Source organism: Micropterus salmoides, unplaced genomic scaffold, assembly GCF_014851395.1.
Source record: "Micropterus salmoides isolate LMB-PRFRI ecotype aquatic unplaced genomic scaffold, ASM1485139v1 Ms_hic_scaffold_14, whole genome shotgun sequence".
Classification (NCBI taxonomy): domain Eukaryota; kingdom Metazoa; phylum Chordata; class Actinopteri; order Centrarchiformes; family Centrarchidae; genus Micropterus; species Micropterus salmoides.
This window is the reverse complement of record NW_024040485.1, coordinates 22,238,769-22,255,703: the sequence shown is the minus strand read 5'-3', so window position 1 is coordinate 22,255,703 and position 16,935 is coordinate 22,238,769. Positions and strand designations below refer to the sequence as shown.

At 39.5% G+C, this 16,935-nt stretch overlaps 3 protein-coding genes and 4 non-coding genes across 7 annotated transcripts; 1 reads left to right on the top strand and 6 right to left on the bottom strand.

The window, feature by feature from the left end:
- Nucleotides 1-4,951: 4,951 nt before the first annotated feature.
- Nucleotides 4,952-9,748, bottom strand: eif4a2 (eukaryotic translation initiation factor 4A). The gene is made up of 11 exons (XM_038718428.1): nucleotides 9,622-9,748; nucleotides 8,686-8,743; nucleotides 8,444-8,576; nucleotides 8,104-8,243; nucleotides 7,522-7,690; nucleotides 7,319-7,428; nucleotides 6,845-6,988; nucleotides 6,349-6,486; nucleotides 6,134-6,223; nucleotides 5,802-5,881; nucleotides 4,952-5,725 (listed from the first exon to the last, which is right to left on the bottom strand). Exons 1-11 carry the CDS (start codon nucleotides 9,648-9,650, stop codon nucleotides 5,581-5,583), a joined length of 1,236 nt encoding a protein of 411 aa, XP_038574356.1. The 5' UTR covers nucleotides 9,651-9,748; the 3' UTR covers nucleotides 4,952-5,580.
- On the bottom strand, nucleotides 6,582-6,761 carry LOC119903052. The gene has a single exon (XR_005444413.1). It is a non-coding gene; the product is annotated as a small nucleolar RNA SNORA81 (small nucleolar RNA).
- On the bottom strand, nucleotides 7,088-7,269 carry LOC119903053. The gene has a single exon (XR_005444414.1). It is a non-coding gene; the product is annotated as a small nucleolar RNA SNORA81 (small nucleolar RNA).
- On the bottom strand, nucleotides 7,778-7,852 carry LOC119903054. Its single transcript, XR_005444415.1, has one exon. It is a non-coding gene; the product is annotated as a small nucleolar RNA SNORD2 (small nucleolar RNA).
- Nucleotides 8,332-8,404, bottom strand: LOC119903055. Its single transcript, XR_005444416.1, has one exon. It is a non-coding gene; the product is annotated as a small nucleolar RNA SNORD2 (small nucleolar RNA).
- A 1,164-nt stretch (nucleotides 9,749-10,912) lies between the features above and the next one.
- setd9 (SET domain containing 9) lies at nucleotides 10,913-12,312 on the bottom strand. Its single transcript, XM_038718430.1, has one exon. It carries the CDS (start codon nucleotides 12,264-12,266, stop codon nucleotides 11,394-11,396), a length of 873 nt encoding a protein of 290 aa, XP_038574358.1. The 5' UTR covers nucleotides 12,267-12,312; the 3' UTR covers nucleotides 10,913-11,393.
- A 227-nt stretch (nucleotides 12,313-12,539) lies between these two features.
- On the top strand, nucleotides 12,540-16,393 carry dcun1d1 (DCN1, defective in cullin neddylation 1, domain containing 1 (S. cerevisiae)). The gene is made up of 7 exons (XM_038718429.1): nucleotides 12,540-12,639; nucleotides 13,312-13,525; nucleotides 13,734-13,902; nucleotides 14,528-14,658; nucleotides 14,737-14,819; nucleotides 14,918-15,014; nucleotides 15,794-16,393. Exons 1-7 carry the CDS (start codon nucleotides 12,637-12,639, stop codon nucleotides 15,868-15,870), a joined length of 774 nt encoding a protein of 257 aa, XP_038574357.1. The 5' UTR covers nucleotides 12,540-12,636; the 3' UTR covers nucleotides 15,871-16,393.
- The last annotated feature ends 542 nt before the right edge of the window (nucleotides 16,394-16,935 follow it).

Sequence of the window (16,935 nt, the reverse complement as noted above, 5' to 3'; positions counted from 1 at the left end):
AGTTATTAGATGAAAAGATCAATACCACTTTAATATCTGTAGGCTAAATATGAAGCTACAGCCAGCTAGCTTAGTTTAGCATAAAGACCGGAAATGGCGTGAAACCGCTAGCCTATCAGCACCCCTGAAGCTCACTACTTCACACATTATGTGGCTTGTAATGTTAACAAAACCCCAAACCTGAACAGAGCCATGCTAGCTGTTTCCCCACCTCCAGTCTTTATGCTTAAGATAACTGCCTGCTGCTCTTTGCTGCAGACATGAGTGGGTTGTCTCATTCTTCTTATCTAACTCTCAGCAAGAAAGGTACAGGGTACAAGGTAGATTTTCTTTTTTTTTTTTAGCATTTTACAACACAGGATTGTGTAACGATATTAAGTTGTAGTTCTCTTTATGCTACTCACAAAAACAAATGTTACATACAAAAATGAAATACAGTAGATGGGTGAATAAATAATAGCGTAAGTCACAGAAATAAAACATGTTCCATTGTTACATGGTGGAGTACTGAGGATGAATTATGAAGTCTGACAGGAAGAAGCTGCTCTGAAGTCTGGTGGTAAGACAGCGGATACTTCTGACCGTGTCAGGTTCTCTGTGATGCTGATTCCCAGGAACCTGAAACTGTCCACCTGCTCCACCTCAACTCCACTGACGTTGACAAGAGTGTTTGTCTTTGTCTCCTTGTTCCTAAAATCAACAAACGGCTCCATGGGTTTTGCGGACGTTGAGAAGTAGGTTGTTCTTTGTGCCCCACCCTGAAAGATTGTTGATTTCCTCACGATAGTCTCATTGTTTAAATCTGGCCGATGATGGTGATGTCGTTTGCAAACTTCACAAGTATGAATGAGGAACAATTCAGTCTTTTTCGCGCTTGAAGAATAGATATTCTTTACAACAATTGGATTTTTTCCCTTATACTTAGTATACTTTACTTATAAAGGCTCCAAATATAGATTTAGCTCTTACGTTTATGAGATCTTTTGTTTAAATTTGAATTATTCTCCAGATTAAATTATGGCAGATAGAGGACATCATATAAAAGATCAAATATGGCAATCATTTGTTGGGAAAACATTTACTATTATTATCTGCATTACTGATAGAGACACAATTTTAAAAAACTACACAGGCCAAATTGAATGTTAGACATTGGTGCATTTGTTTGCCCAGTACAGAAATTTTGGAGAGAAGTGACAGGGAAGTGGTCATCTTTATTTGGAGTTATCAGCCCTTAAGCTAAGGTAGACTAAATTAAAGACCATTGATAGCAGCTTAATTTGTGTTTTAAGAGGAATAATTGGTAGAAATGGTTCTCTATGTATGTACAGTACTGAAAACAGTTTTCTGCAGATAAAAGTAAGAATGCTTTCAAAAAATAGATAAGTTATATGATCATATTTATTAACAAAATAAAAAGTCTAGAGGTCAAGAAATTATCAATTCAGAATTCATTAGTTTTTTAACAGTGTAAAATTATTATACACACACATACAACTTCTTAAAGATTTAATGAGTTTGTGCTGTAAATTTGCACAACAAACTCATAATTTTAACACATCCCATACTTCACAATCTAACGGCTTTACACGAAAGCAGCATACTGAAGAAACAAGTCCGAAATGACAAATGCGTTGCTGATGTGTGCTCATCCTTTTCAAACACTTTGCAATTTGCAGGTGTCCTATGTTCTTTTAGTCAAGGCAACTTGAAAAAACAAACACATTGATTTCTGCTTATTCTCATCATTTCTACTTTGGTTGTCAAAGTATCATTTACTATCTTAAATGTGCTGTGTAAAAAGTGTCATAGGACTGTGTGTACTGATGCAACTACATTTAACTTACTGCACAATAAAACATAATCAAATTCATCTCGGTTTTCTTTTTCCTGTGTCAGGAAATGCAACCTGAAGTAAGCTAAATGCAGATGAGGTCTGATGGAGTATGTTTTGCCAATGCTGACAATAATTCTGGATGGTACTGAAACCTGCAGGGTGGAGTAGAGAGGATTAGGTTGACAGTATCTTTTCTTGATCATCTCTGGAAAGACACTTCTGAGGTGAGGTTCCAAAAATATTTTAGATAGAAAAGATTCCACAAATCCTAAAGTAAACATTTGTACAAGTCTATAGGAGCAGTTCTGTTTACTGCTTTAGAGTAGCGTTTCCTGTGGACCAAACTTGATAGCTTCAAAATGCAGCACCTCATCAGAGATTGGTAGATGCCCCCTTTTACTACACTGAAAGGCAACCGTTGCATAAACTCTACTCTACTAGACAGTGCTTGTTTATTATTTAAGGGAACATATAAATAAAAAGGAACTAAACAAACATTTTGGTATCGGAAGCTGTTGGTTTTCTATTTCCATGCTGCTTAAAGAGGAACAATTTTACACATTAAACTCTGTTCAAACGTCTTAGGGAGTACTGACACACATATGTGAAAAAAGGCAGCTGCAAGTAATCTGATTAATTGCCTGAAGTGATGTCACTCGAGTCAATTGGGAGTGAGGATTACAAGTTTGAAAAAGAAATCTGGGAGAAAGAAGTGAGCTTACCAGACCTATGCAACCCACTCCTCCTTTCTGCTCATGGAAGCCTATATAAATTAAAATGATAATGTAATTCCCCAATAACATTGTAATTTAAAACTTAAATTAGTAGCCCAGGCTTTTATTTGCTTATATCGCTGAAGTCCCCCTTTCTATATTTGGGACAGGCATCTATATGGGAGAGGCCTTTAATTTCTTTACTGTACCAATAAATCTGAGTATTTTGGTTTCTGTAAAATTATTTAAATGATTGAATTGTTGAGAATCTCACCGATCTAACAATGTGTATCATGTTCTATTGACAAAAGTTTAAACTTTAGTGTGTAACATTTAGTATGTGCGGTCTAAGCAGAAGTAGCTCAAGCAGGTGACCCGGAGGGCTTTAAGAGGTTTTATACATCCAAAGAACATCTAAAAAATCCAGACCAGGTGTATAATCGGGACTAGACTTTAAGTTTTACGTTTTTTGCATTTTCTTTTCCACACACTCACATGGGGTATTCTATGTAATGGAAATTAACCACCTATTAGGACAGATCGGGGCCCTGGGTCATTATCATGTATGAGAATAGACCAGCAGAAAAGTACCCGAAAGTGCAGTAGTGGAGCTGACAGTTAAAGTGGTGAAGTACATAATGTTCTTGATACATGAATGATATCAAATAGTATAAGAAACATACAATAATGCAAAAAGATATAAATTGCCATAACATCTATGACCATATTAAATGAAAATGGTAAAGTTGTTTGACACTTAATTTTCAAAGTTTGAACATTTGAATGTTTAAAATTCAAATTTGAAAATTAAAATGCAATATAAACAATTTAACCTGATTTTTCATTTATGCAAGCAATATTTAAGTCAATGTAAAAATTTCCAACAAATTACAAATGAAAATGGTACTTGACGTTTCATTTGCAAAGATGCGACAGTCTCTATGGTGGACAACATTCAAATACCTTAAGCAAAATGGCACACCCAGCTTTTAGCATTTACATGTCACCACTCTCTTTGGGTGACTAAATGAAAATGGAACCTGTCACTCATCTCATCAATGCAGGTATCTATTAGGAAGTAATTTTCTCATTCAGTGACACGGTACATAAATATTTCCAGGTTGTACCGGCCAACTTCAGTGCACATGGGGGAAGTTTGCCCTCAGACCCTTTGCCAGGAAGCCTTTATTATTATTATAAAAATGCAAGTAAAAGTATGCTTAAAGAAACTCCCTTAAAACACTGAGTGGGCATCAAATGTTTTTGGACTGAATTAAAGGAACACACTTTGTCACAATATTTCAACATAGATTTTCAACCAGCCCCAATTGGCCGGGGTGTGCACCTACACTCTGGCTTGCCAGTAGATGGTGCTGTGGCAAATCTTCGACAAGTGAGCCCACTGATCCTGGATGGAAAGTGTAGTGCTTGAAGCAGCCCCGGAGTGTGTAGGTGGCCTTTCTATGTCATTTACTTTAAGATTGCATCCATCTTTAACAAAGCCGGGGCCTGTTTCAGAAAGCAGGCGTAACAAACTCTACGCTTATCCCTGAGCTCTGAGTTGATTGAGCCTGAGATGGAAAACTCTGAATTTTCGGTTTCAGAACAGCTGAATTAGTTCAATCAACTGAGTATGTTGAGCCTGATAGAAGCGCGTGCGTGGGGACGAAAAAAGCCATCAATGGAGCTCCGACACTACGATTCACCATGGCAACGGGTAAATAAAGGCAGAGCCTCTATTTTAATCGGGTGGAGCTAGAAATATAAACGCGTACCATCGCGGAATACGATTGGTTCTAAAAATGCAGGAGTGGAGGAAGGATCAATACTTTAACATTAATAGGCTACTTCTTTTACAGCGTTGCTCAATTTACTAGACTGGAATTTCCATAATGATAAAGTGCTACAGCCCATTACAATTACAATTTTAAATAAGATGGCTATATTTATTAAGCCGTGACCCGACGGGACTAAATGCGAGTGGATATCGGCTACATGATTATGAAAATAGCACAGACTCGACAGATCAACGACACAGTTTAGTCATGAACCTGTGATTGTAAAGTCACAATCACACCCAGTAGGTTAACCTATTACTGCTCCCCCGCCCCCAGTGGTGTGTCTAAGTTTTAGAGGTCTATTTTACATTTAAAAAACACATTCAGGCAATGAAACTCACTTTCAAACTACATTTAGACTTGTTTCAACTGCACCAGTTTCTCACTCAAAGCCTCAGGCTTAAACACACTGAATTTTCACTAATCCTGCTTCCTGAAACGGGGCCCAAAATTCACTCATCTAGTGTTTACCTACTACTATGTAAACATCTGAGACTCCTTTAAAAAAAAAAAAAAAAAAAAAAAGAAAAAACACAGACAAGTGACCACTAGTACTCCATAGGACAAGTTTTACAGTAATTTCAGTTTATTAAGACATTCATACAATTCTGGGGAAGAAATCTGAAAAGTAGTTGGAGGGGGTAGCAATATATTCCGGTAAGGGTAAAACTACATGTCAGCAAAATACAGCCAACCAGTGAGGAAATCTGATAGAGCAAGTGGGATAAAAATAAAGTACATTTAAATTAACATTCACAAAAGAGCAAGTGAATCTACAGTATAACATGACAAGTGCCTCTATTAAGCAGCCCCACGATACATCGCATATATGTTAGCATAACATAATTTGCAGACTTTATACAGCACTTATACCTTTTAGTCCACAAGTAAGTTACTAAATGATGGAGAACATCAAATACACACATCTTAATTAAACATGGAAAGAAATACCTGATAAGGACCTTAATGTTTACAGACCCCATGGCTATGTAGCTCCAACCAACCAGCTGTCGAGGTTAGACTCTACAACTGTCCGAGAGGGACCACCATAGAAGTCACCTCGCTTTTAACACATACCAAAATTCTGACCCAAGTTTTAGCATTGAGAAGTTTTCCCCCTCGAATAATAAGCACAATGCAAGTGGACAATCGCTATCACTGCGTTTAAAAAAAAATTCTCTCCCCTCAGGGCTCAAATCAGGTCAGCCACATTCATGGGCATCTCCTCCACGGTTGTATTGTAAAATGTCTCGATGTCCCGAAGAATCCTCTTGTCCTCCTCAGTGACAAAGTTGATAGCAACTCCTTTTCTGCCAAAACGGCCACCACGACCAATTCTGGAGATGATAGAGATGAGCTGTGTTAGACTCGCACATTGTGTGTATTGGGAGGGCACAATGTCATGCAACTTACCTGTGAATGTAGTTCTCCCGGTTTGTAGGAAGGTCATAGTTAATGACCAGGGAAACCTGCTGGACATCAATCCCACGAGCCTGAAGGAGGACAAGATAAATATTTGAACATAACTGAAATGCATAAGAAAGATGGCCAAAACATTGTTCACATGTTAATGTCGCTCGTGTATTAAGTAACAGATTCCTACAGTAGAAGAACCCATTGTGGAGACCGAGCCCTAATCTCCCCAAACGTTTTGACTGCGTGGTCATTTTAGGACTGTTGCAGGACTAGAAACATTTTGGGGTTTTATGTCACAACTGATTAGACATAGACCCCTTCATACTAACCAGAAGATCAGTAGTGATCAAGACTCTGCTTGAGCCAGATCTGAACTCCCTCATAATCACATCGCGCTCCTTCTGGTCCATATCGCCATGCTGTAAACGGAGAGCTATTTTAGTTGGAAAAATGTGCAGCATTAATACTGATAAGCCTTGACAAGCAAAACAGTGTGCTGATCCAACTTAACAGTTAAGCCAAGCAGGCAGAGAACAGATCCTACCAAAGCAGAGACTGTGAAGTCTCTAGCATGCATCTTCTCAGTCAACCAGTCGACTTTTCTCCTCGTGTTTAGGAAGATGACTGCCTGGGTGATGGTCAGTGTTTCATACAGATCACACAGGGTGTCCAGCTTCCACTCCTGGAGACATGACAATGAAGGCATTATGCCAAGTAATGAATCTTTAAAAAAAAAAAAAAAAAAGGACTATAAAATTTAATATAAAAATGAGCAGCTATTGTAACACAGGATCTTGAGACAGGACACTGGACATTAAGAAAGAGGTCCCTCCGAGCCCCATTTCTGATACTGTGCCTTTAATCTCCTTCCCTGGTGTACCCATGCTTACATGGCCACATTAGCCAAACCAGAGGCTTGGCTCCTGCAGTTTTAGCAGGGTGCTTTAGTGGGAAGGGACGTTAGAGAAGTTGTCAGAGCAGTGAGAAGCAGCTTGCTGAAGTTTTACTGAGAGTGTCGTGTTACAGACAATTAAACCCACCTCTCGTTCCACATTTATGTAGAATTGCTTGATACCCTCAAGGGTAAGCTCTTCTTTCTTCACCAAGATGCGAATGGGTTCTCGCATGAACTTCTTGGTCACCTCCAACACATCGGATGGCATGGTGGCAGAGAGCAGCACAACCTGTAGAAGGCACAGATTACATGTTGCTATAAACATAGTAGACCACCATGTCAAAACTTCCAACAGTGTTTCAAAAGCAAAACATTTAAATGCAGATTTAGCTGTGGCACTGCACCTCGAGACGGAGGTCAACGAACATTAAGAAAGAGGTTCGACCACGTCTCATTTGCAGCACAGTGCACCATAATCTCCTTCCACGCAATACTCTGCTAGCATTATTGCATGAAACAGATCAAATCTGGATCACACAATTATAGCAAACTTCTGTTTATGCAGAAGGGCACCGCATTTAGCCTGTCAGTGTTGTGCCTGTATCCAAGATACACTTACTTGAATGTTTGTGCTCAGTTTCTGGAAGATCTCATAGATCTGATCCTTGAACCCTCGACTCAACATCTCATCAGCTTCATCCAGAACAAACATCTTGATATATTTTGGGGCTGTGTAGAAATGTGGTGCCAAAAGTCAAGCTTTATTTGTGAAAGGAGTCACAGCTGAGAATGCTTCTGATGAACATGACCTGTAATACTTACACAGGTGTGTTCTGCCAAGCATGTCATACACACGTCCTGGTGTGCCTACCACTATGTGAGGGGCCTCAGCCTGGAGCTTCTGTATTTCGCTACGGAGGTTTGTTCCCCCGATGCAGGCATGGCAGGTCGCCCCCATGTAGTCACCCAAAGCCAAAATGACCTTCTGGATCTAATGAGCGGAGACAGCAAAAATACTATGAGGATGTGGAACAGATGGCATAACATTTTAAACACAGGAGTGTAGAATAACTGTTCAAAGTGATCAGTAAATTAAAATGAAGTCTCCATTTCAAGAGTCAGTCCCGAAAGATGGTATGCCATCATATCACCCAGTTTTCCACAGCAACATGAATATTTAAAGCACAATCAATGCTGGTAAGCCAGATCACCTTTTAGACCAATGCAGCCATGGATAGAGACTACACCAATCGTAAGAGGATACTTTGTGTCACAATTTCAGAATTTAGACAAATTTTAAAAAAATATATAAAAAAAATATACCTTCATACTTGAATAAGTGTCCTCAATATGCTGTATAGGTCTGAGACACTGTTGAGGTTACTGTAACCTCAGGAACAGTACCTGCTGAGCCAGCTCTCTTGTGGGAGCCAACACCAGAGCCTGAGTCTCCTTCTGCTCAATGTCCAACTGCTGCAATATAGAGATGGCAAATGTGGCCGTCTTGCCAGTACCTGACTGGGCCTGGGCAATGACATCATAGCCTGACAGCAAAGGGACAAATATTTGCAGTAAGGAAAGACTTCTTCCAACTTAACAATTTCAGAAATGTGCATCAAAGTTAATAGTACTGAGTGATCAGTTGTAAAAAAGTTATCCCCATTAATGGGTAAGTCCCGAAAGATGGTAAAGCATCATGTCACTCAAACGTAAAAGCAAAATCGGTAAGCTTTGGTTTCTCTACCTTTAATGCAAGGAATGATTGCCCTTTGTTGAATAGCAGATGGCTTTTCAAAACCATATGCATATATTCCCCTCAGCAGAGTCTCCTTCAGGTTCATATCATCAAAGTTGTCTGTAATCTCGTTCCAGTTGCTCTGAATTACATAGAGGGACAATACCTTGTAAGTGACAGCAAATTCAAAGCTGAATCTAATTTAAACTGGGAAAAAAAATAAAAACTACGGTAATTTATCATGTGCTTACCTCGATGACACCATCAGGCTCCATACCATCTGGCCCCCCATGGTCTCTATCTTTTGAGCTGTTTAATAGAAGCGACACAAACCAAATTTCAGTATGCTGAAATAATAATGTTATGGGACAACATCACAGAAAAAGCAGGTCTTGATGGGCTACTTAAAAAACAAGACACTAAAAATGAGCAGTCAACTCCTACCACGTGTCTAACGTTAGTTCCTAATTAAAAGTCGCCTGCCCCACGATACCTATAACCGATTTAAAGTTTAATGCAAGTCAGATGTGTTCAGAGTGGGTTTTCAGCGGTCTGGGTTCCTCCCACAGTGTCTTGTTACAGAGTCCGGGGCTTTGCTGGGCGCACGTGTCAGATTCCACGAGCAGAGCTCACCTTCCTGCCTCTCCAAATATTCCCACTTATGTAACGTTAACCTCGAAACGTTTCAGATCGGCTCACATGCCCGCTGCGATTCATATCAAAGGCGATAAATTCACATCTGTACACGTTCCGCACATCTCAACATGGAGCTCTGCCTCCCTCATCGTTAGCCAACATGTCGGACAGTTGGGCCTGTGCGGCCAACGGGGCTCCTGCTGCCTGAAAACTAGGCCGATAGAACAAGCCCCGACGGTTCCGCTGACATATACAGCAAACAATTATTTTAAGAATACAACCAGGTATCTACAAATGTTTTACTTGACGTTACATAAAAAGAAATTAAATCAAAGTGGCTTGTAACGGCAATTTGGAACTGCGGTGTAGCTGGGCAGCTAACGTCACGAAGCTAACTGTTAGCATCGCCCTCACTCACACCAGTTGGCGCTTAACTCCATAGATAATAACTAATTCGGTATCATATATTGTGCAAATTAGTGTAGCACACTTAAGAGCACCTAAACATCAAGTGTCATTTTTGAAAACAGAGACCAAATGTGTGATTTTACCTGTTGTAATCAGCAGAATCGCTAGACATGATCCGTTCCCAACTTCAGCATGCGACAGGAAAGATCGCTGATGGCGATGCCAACCGCCTTTATGCAGCGGACTATTTTCACTCACGAACTTAACACTCAGCTCTGTTGACAATATAGTAACAGGTGACTGGCTTTTGGTCACACTACATTTTATTCTCTATCTGCTATATATAAATGGTATATTTCAATAACCGATCAAAGAATATTACAAATATTCCATACTATATTTGTCAGCGGAAGGATATTGCAGTAATGACTGGTGCTTCGGCTTCTACAGCGGCTCTGACAGGTCAAAACTCATCTGACAAGGTTGCGCAACATGTGAGGAGGGAATGGAGCAGTGTATGCATACATATTTACCTTTTCTCCTGCATTGGTAAGTTAGCTTAGGAAACTTTGTGATAATAAATATCAGGGAGTGAGCTAACTACGAACCACAGCTGCTTATCACAATTATGGACTAATATGCTCTTTCAAATTGATGCTGGATGCTGGACACAGTTTTAAAACATAACAGTATACAATACCTCTCATTGGTAACTTGTATATGTAGTGACAAGGGTAGAGCAGAGAGACCTAAAACATATTACGTCCTACAGAAACATGATTAGACCTGATTGGACAGATAAACCTGCCTTACCAGCAGATTTGTGGCAGGATGTGGCACCAGACATAATATTGTACATTTAAACTACTTGCTTGACTTGAATAACTCCAAATTGATTTTACCTAAAAAGTTTTTTCACTACAGTTTTCTTTCATCCCCTCATTCATTCACTCAGATCCATATTACACTATAATATCCAACATGATGTATTTTTTTAAATTTTTTGTACCGTTCTTTGTTGAATTTAGCTGAATGTAACCAATTGACATGACCAGTTTCTTTCTGGATTGTCTGGAGTCTGTGTGTCTGGTGCCTCGTCTTTGTTGCCATGATCATTTGGGGGGGTTTTGTATGCAAGAGCTGGCTTCTGAATTACTTGTTCGGTTTTAGAACCCAATGAATCTGAGCATTTGATCCCTTCTCCTACAGCAAAGCTCAAGTTTTCTACCTCACTTGAGTAGTTCCAGTCTATGGTTAATTAGTTACTTTGAAGGCTGAAGTTTTCATCCGAAGAATTTGAGCACCTTTATACAACTGTTATTGATTAAACTGCCCAGCAGTATATATTAGCTGAATTCTGAAAAGATACTAAACAAAACTAACTTTTTTGCAACATGCTTCCTAAACATTAAAACATCAGTAATAACAAGCCAATAATATAAAATATTATATTTATATAAATAATAAACACAACACTCTAAAAACACAGGTAATATGCTGTAATGTATGTAATATTGCTGATAACACCTTTCACTTATAACACTTTTTACTTATGTGATGTTTTGAATGCACAATCTTTAAATGTAATAGGGTACTTTTGAATTGCAACTTGGACTTTAGCTCAGATCTGGAACATGCTGTGTGGCCTATTTCCCTGGCCCAATTAATCTTAGGTTGTTCTGTATATTCTTACAATAGACAATAAACAGCATTTCTGTTTCTTGCATAGTACAATAATCCATACATGACATGTTTTTCTTTTATTCCAGTGCAATGCTGTGTGTTCAAAGAGAGATGTTTCTGAAAATGGGTGTTCCCTTTGGAAGACAGACCATGATGATATTGGTTGAATTTGAAAATTTTACATTTTCTTCAGTTCTGACACCAAAGCAGAACAGTGGAGTGTATTTTGAATCTAATGCACAATGGTGTAGTAGTTCGAAAAGAGTTCCTCCCCTGCTGTAATGTCTCTGAGTGATACAAGGACCACACAGCGTAGAGGCCTCTGTGTGGCCTGGCTGTAGTTGACATTAGGCAGATACTGGCGGAGCTCGATGGGAAATTTGTCCGGCACGTCATACTCCTGGTAGCACACGTTAGCAGGCCACTCGTTGGAGCAGTTGTTCACGTACTGACCAACAGCAAGTGGGTTTTGTGGACTGGCTGTCAGCCAGCTGGTGTCACTCATCATGAAAGGCCATATTCTGTCCCTGCCACTACAGGACTTGAACACCATTTTGGAGATACCTTTGTCATTTCCATCAATCAAGACACCATCAATACACCTGAATATAAAAGGGTTTCTAATGGACTGGAGGAGAATTGGCTCATAGGCTTGATAGACTGTGCCAGGATACATGGCCACTGCGGCTCCTTTGGGCACAAATCCTTTGGTGATAAACACCCCAGTTCCTGCAGAGGGCAAAGTGCTAGGCTTCCGGTCAATACAAAATCCCAGAGCCTGTAACATGGCATCATCTCCACACGCTGCATTTCCTCCACACTGGTCTTCGTCACTTGTTACCTGTCTGAGAAAGTGAGTTTGAGCTGCTCGGAGCTCCCCATGATTAGCCCCATGACTCCTGAACAGCACTCTGAAGAGCTGCAGCAGGCTCCGTGAAACCTCGTCGTCTGGGACCAGTTTGTCTTTCGAGGGCTCCGTCACCTGCCGCAGGGTTTTCTCATTTTTAGACAGGTTCATTACGACCCAAGGCACAAACCTGTGTCTGTACGATTTCCATTTGTTCTGAAATCTTTTTAGAGCAGTTCTAAACACCCAGAGCGACATCTGATAGGTCGGACACGGCGGAACGAGCGCATTTTCAAGATTTCTTAAGTCACTTCCGACAAGTTGCACCAAAATAAAAAAGAACCTTGTTAATGTGTCCAAATTCGTGTCTGAACCATATGAACTCTTCAACTTTTTAAAAGGTTCCACATTACAATAAATTGGTAAAATGTGTTAAGTAATGAATAAGTGAATGAATGAATCGACAAATTTAACACTTAAAATATGGCATAATCGAGGAGTGACTAATGTCGTGCTTTTACTTTATAATAGTGATGCTTCAACCGGAAAAACGTTTGAAGTGAGTTGTAAAAACTTTACACGCATTAGCCAGCTGGATGGGAGGAAAGGGAGTCGGGCAGAGACAAACATGGTAAGAAATGACTCTTTTTATTCTGGTGCTGTGACGCAAACATAAACAGTGCTCGCACACATGAGCCATTACTTTGGGGCGATTAATGTAGTCAAGAAGCTGCGCTAACGACCTTGATAGTCTCTTTATATTATGAAAACAAGCGTAGCTCTCGACGTTAGCATTAGCTAAGTAGCTCAGGGTGAGACTAATGTTAGCCAGCTCGCCTAGTTAGCTAGCTAAGCTTGCTAGCCCTTTAAGCCACTGACAAACAAAACTAGCTACACACAATGCAACAGGGTAAACTATGAATAGTTGTCCACGGGATTTTATGACTACATTTTAAAGTTAATGTTACATCATACATGTAAAGATACTAGCTAGCTAACAGTCAACATATAGCAAGACGGTCACTGCTGTCAGGATAGCATGTTGTTACTGCTAGTTCTCTTATTGCTGTTATTTAACGTTAGATGTGATTAACGTTAACCAACATTCAATGTTTATGTAGTTAACAACTAGCCATGTGAAATTTTGGTTTGTTAAGAGACTTGCTGTGGTATGCAGTTTCAGTTTTTGGCAACTAGTTATTGCGTTACAGAGCAGATGTGCTTCATTGTGCTATTTCTGTTCTTTACGTTAATCTAACCGTGCGTTTTTGCAATAACATGTGTTTTGTGTGTCTTTGTGCAGAACAAGCTGAAGTCCTCACAAAAGGATAAAGTTCGTCAGTTCATGATTTTCACACAATCCAATGAGAAGACTGCACTGACCTGCCTATCACAGAATGACTGGAAACTAGATGTTGCCACCGACAAGTTTTTCCAAAATCCAGAGCTCTATGTTACAAATCTAAAAGGAGCCTTAGACAAGAAGAAGCTTGAGCAGCTGTACAACAGATACAGAGGTATGGGAGAACCTTTTAGTTAATAAGAATAAAGAACCACTATAATATTTAAAGCAGCTTGTCACAGCTTTTATATACAATAGCGGAATTCGTCTCACTGTGTAAAACTGAAACTTAAAATATTCATTGTCATCTTGAATGTTGAACTCTTTTCCTCTAGCTGTGAATTCATATTTAACCAAATCACTATTCACACTCCTATCCTTAGATCCTCACGATGACAACAAGATCGGCATTGATGGGATCCAGCAGTTCTGTGACGACCTGGGTCTGGACCCAGCCAGTATAAGTGTCCTCCTCATAGCCTGGAAGTTCAGGGCAGCGACACAGTGCGAGTTCTCAAAACAGGAGTTCATGGATGGCATGGCAGAACAGGGGTGAGAATATATTCTCAGATGGCACAAGCAATCCTGAAATGCCTCCTCTGTTCTCTGTAAAGTGGACTTTAACGTTATAAACTCACAGAGCTACTGTACCATACCATTGAAGAATGTCTGCTAAAAGAAAGTCCGTTTGAGAGCCATGAAAGGATTGTGACACATGCGTCTAAAATGCCCTTTAAATGAGTGACTAAAATTGGAAGACTTCACATGTATCAGTCTTACAATGCTTACTCTATGTTCCTTTTTGTATTGTTTTCTTGAGTATGGACCTAATTGTCTTAATATGGTATCAACTCAGCCTTTGTAAACATAGTTAACTTAAATAGCATCCCTTTTACATGTATATAGATCCATTTAAACGTCTTAACATTATAGCACAGAATATTTATTTGAGAGTTGAAATATTATATGTACACCTACAGTGTACTGTAAAACTTGCTTATTGCTGTAGAGTTCCCAGGCTTAGGTTAGAAGATATCAAACATCTTCCAGTTTGCAAATTTTATGTTAGACACGTGTCTTAGTAGTTGCTTAGTTTCACAACAAGCCAAGATGGATGTAATTCACTGGAAATACGTTTCTCTTTGTCCAGCAAAAAGTCTGCTTTATGTTTCCCCAGGTGTGACAGCATAGAGAAGCTAAAAGCTCAGCTGCCAAAGATGGAGCAAGAGTTAAAGGACCAAGGGAAATTTAAGGACTTTTACCAGTTTACATTTAATTTTGCAAAGAATCCTGGCCAGAAAGGTTTGGGTAAGAGTTGTTTAGTGCTCATTACATTAACTGTGTTTTTGTTGAATGTCTATCGACCTATTTCAGGTTTTCTTACAGATTTAGAAATGGCAATTGCATATTGGAATTTAGTACTGGCTGGAAGATTCAAGTTCCTGGACTTGTGGAACAAATTTTTAGTTGTAAGTTGATACTCACACTCAAAATGGTTCTAAAAAATTCAAATAATTTTCTTCTTCTTGTGTTGCTTCAACATTTTTTTCCTTCAACTTATTTGCAGGAGCACCACAAAAGATCAATTCCTAAGGACACGTGGAACCTCTTACTAGACTTCAGCACAATGATCACAGATGACATGTCAAATTATGATGAGGAAGGTTTGTACAGTGTTTACACTTAGCTAAAAGTGAACCCATTTGTCACTGTGCATTAAGTGTCTATGACCCAGTTACTGTTGTTTCACATCCCATTACTGTAAAACTTCAATTAAAAACCTTGTCCTAATTAGACACCTGTCCCTTTTACTGGCCTGGTGTGGCTCCACGTTTTGACTTATTTGTCACAATACAACAGGTTATAGAGTGAAATTGAGATTGTATCCCCCTTCTGCTACGTAGCAGACAGTATAAATTAATATAAAAGCAGTTACAAAAATGGTAGACAGAAATAAACTTTATTCAGTGGAGCAGTGCTGAGGATGAATTTGAATTTAGAAGTCTGATAGCTTGGGGGGAAAAAGCTGCTCTGCAGTCTCGTGGTGCGGCAGCTGAAACTTCTATACCTCTTCCCAGAAGGCAGCAGGGTGAACAGGCTGTGGCTGGGGTGGATACTGTCCTTTAATATCCTTTGGGCTCTGCGTAGCACCTCACCGACATCACTGATGCTCAGGAGATGGGTACCAATGCTCTTCTCAGCAGCAGTTGCTGCAGAGCCCTCTGGTCCTGGGCTGTGCACATCTCATGGCCTGTCCTGTATAGACACTCTGTTTGTAATATAGGCCATGAGAGTTCAGTGATTTAAGCAAATAGAAGCCTGAGCTTTTACTTGACGTTTACAGTACAGTAAGTGCCTCTGATCTGGTTTGGTTTTTACAGTATTAAAATATCACTTCTCCATGATAATGACTTCACCTATAGTTTGTTTGTTCGTTCAATAGGAGCATGGCCTGTCCTCATTGATGACTTTGTGGAGTTTGCACGGCCGCATATTGGGACCAAAAGTACGGCAGTTTAAGGGCTGCTCTCACAGAAGGAACATCCAAGAGAGGTTTCCACAAAACAGCACGCAGTGAATGGAGGACAGGGGGACCGCACTGAGCTGAGAACTATGTTGCCTTTTCAACCCTCAGGACTGAAATAGTTTACACAGCAGAGACTTTATATATGTGTGTGTGTATTTACATATATAAAAAGGCATATCTCTTTGTTGGTCAGCTTGTGGTGGTTTGGAACTTTTATCTAAAGTATTGGGCTTTTTGTGTGCGCTCAAGCCAACTAGAGAGGAGTGGCCATCTTGGCCCACATGGATCATTGATATGGTCGCGCTCCGCTCAAAAGCAGGTAGATAGACACACTTTTGAATTGTAATCTAAATATTGAATTTTAATACTCTTGTGTGCATTCCTGATTTTGTTTTAAGATACATTTGTGAGACAAGTCAGTATAAAACATTGATTGTAATTTTTTAAGCATAATGCTGTTTGTTTAAACACAAATGTATGAAGATAAAATAAATGTTTCAATTTGGTATCTTTAAAGCTGCCTGGCCTCTGAAATTATAAGATTGATGAGAGTCTTTGAGTAAACCCTGGTTCTTGAACACTAGGTTAGTGCCTGTATGAGTTTTGAGTTAAATTAGGTCAAATACCATCAAAAATGGAAGCGCTCTTTGTTCTCACCAGTACAAATGCTGTTTTGTTGATGATTTAGCAGATGTCACGATTCATGTTCGGCAGGTTATTTGCTCTAAACTATTACAATTTCCTTTTAACTTGGAGAAATCTGTGGAACTGAATTTTGACACTGAATGTTGGCACAGGTCTTGTATTGTCTGTGTTGAATGTTTTTGACATGTTAATGGAATTGACCCTTTGCAAAGCCAAGTCCCCTGGAGAATTAGTCTAATTTTTGGAAAAACGAAAAAGTGATTTCAGGAAGAAGCAGACAGAAGGGTGTGCATCATACATTTGAAGGTTATCAGGTTGTCAAACTGACATGAAAAAATAAAGACAGAAGCAAAAGCTAACCGATCAGTGCATTACATTTACCTGACACTTTTATCCAAAGCGACTTACAATTG

Excerpts from the sequence above, each read along its gene's own strand:
- setd9 (XM_038718430.1), bottom strand. The coding sequence starts at position 12,266 with ATGTCGCTCTGGGTGTTTAGAACTGCTCTAAAAAGATTTCAGAACAAA.
- dcun1d1 (XM_038718429.1), top strand. Across the intron at positions 13,526-13,733 it reads GCTGTACAACAGATACAGAG|ATCCTCACGATGACAACAAG; the intron begins GTATGGGAGAAC and ends TCCTATCCTTAG. Across the intron at positions 14,659-14,736 it reads TCCTGGCCAGAAAGGTTTGG|ATTTAGAAATGGCAATTGCA; the intron begins GTAAGAGTTGTT and ends GTTTTCTTACAG.
- eif4a2 (XM_038718428.1), bottom strand. The coding sequence starts at position 9,650 with ATGTCTAGCGATTCTGCTGATTACAACAG. Across the intron at positions 8,244-8,443 it reads AATCATTCCTTGCATTAAAG|GCTATGATGTCATTGCCCAG; the intron begins GTAGAGAAACCA and ends CTTTGCTGTCAG. Across the intron at positions 7,429-7,521 it reads GCTTGGCAGAACACACCTGT|CCCCAAAATATATCAAGATG; the intron begins GTAAGTATTACA and ends ATTTCTACACAG.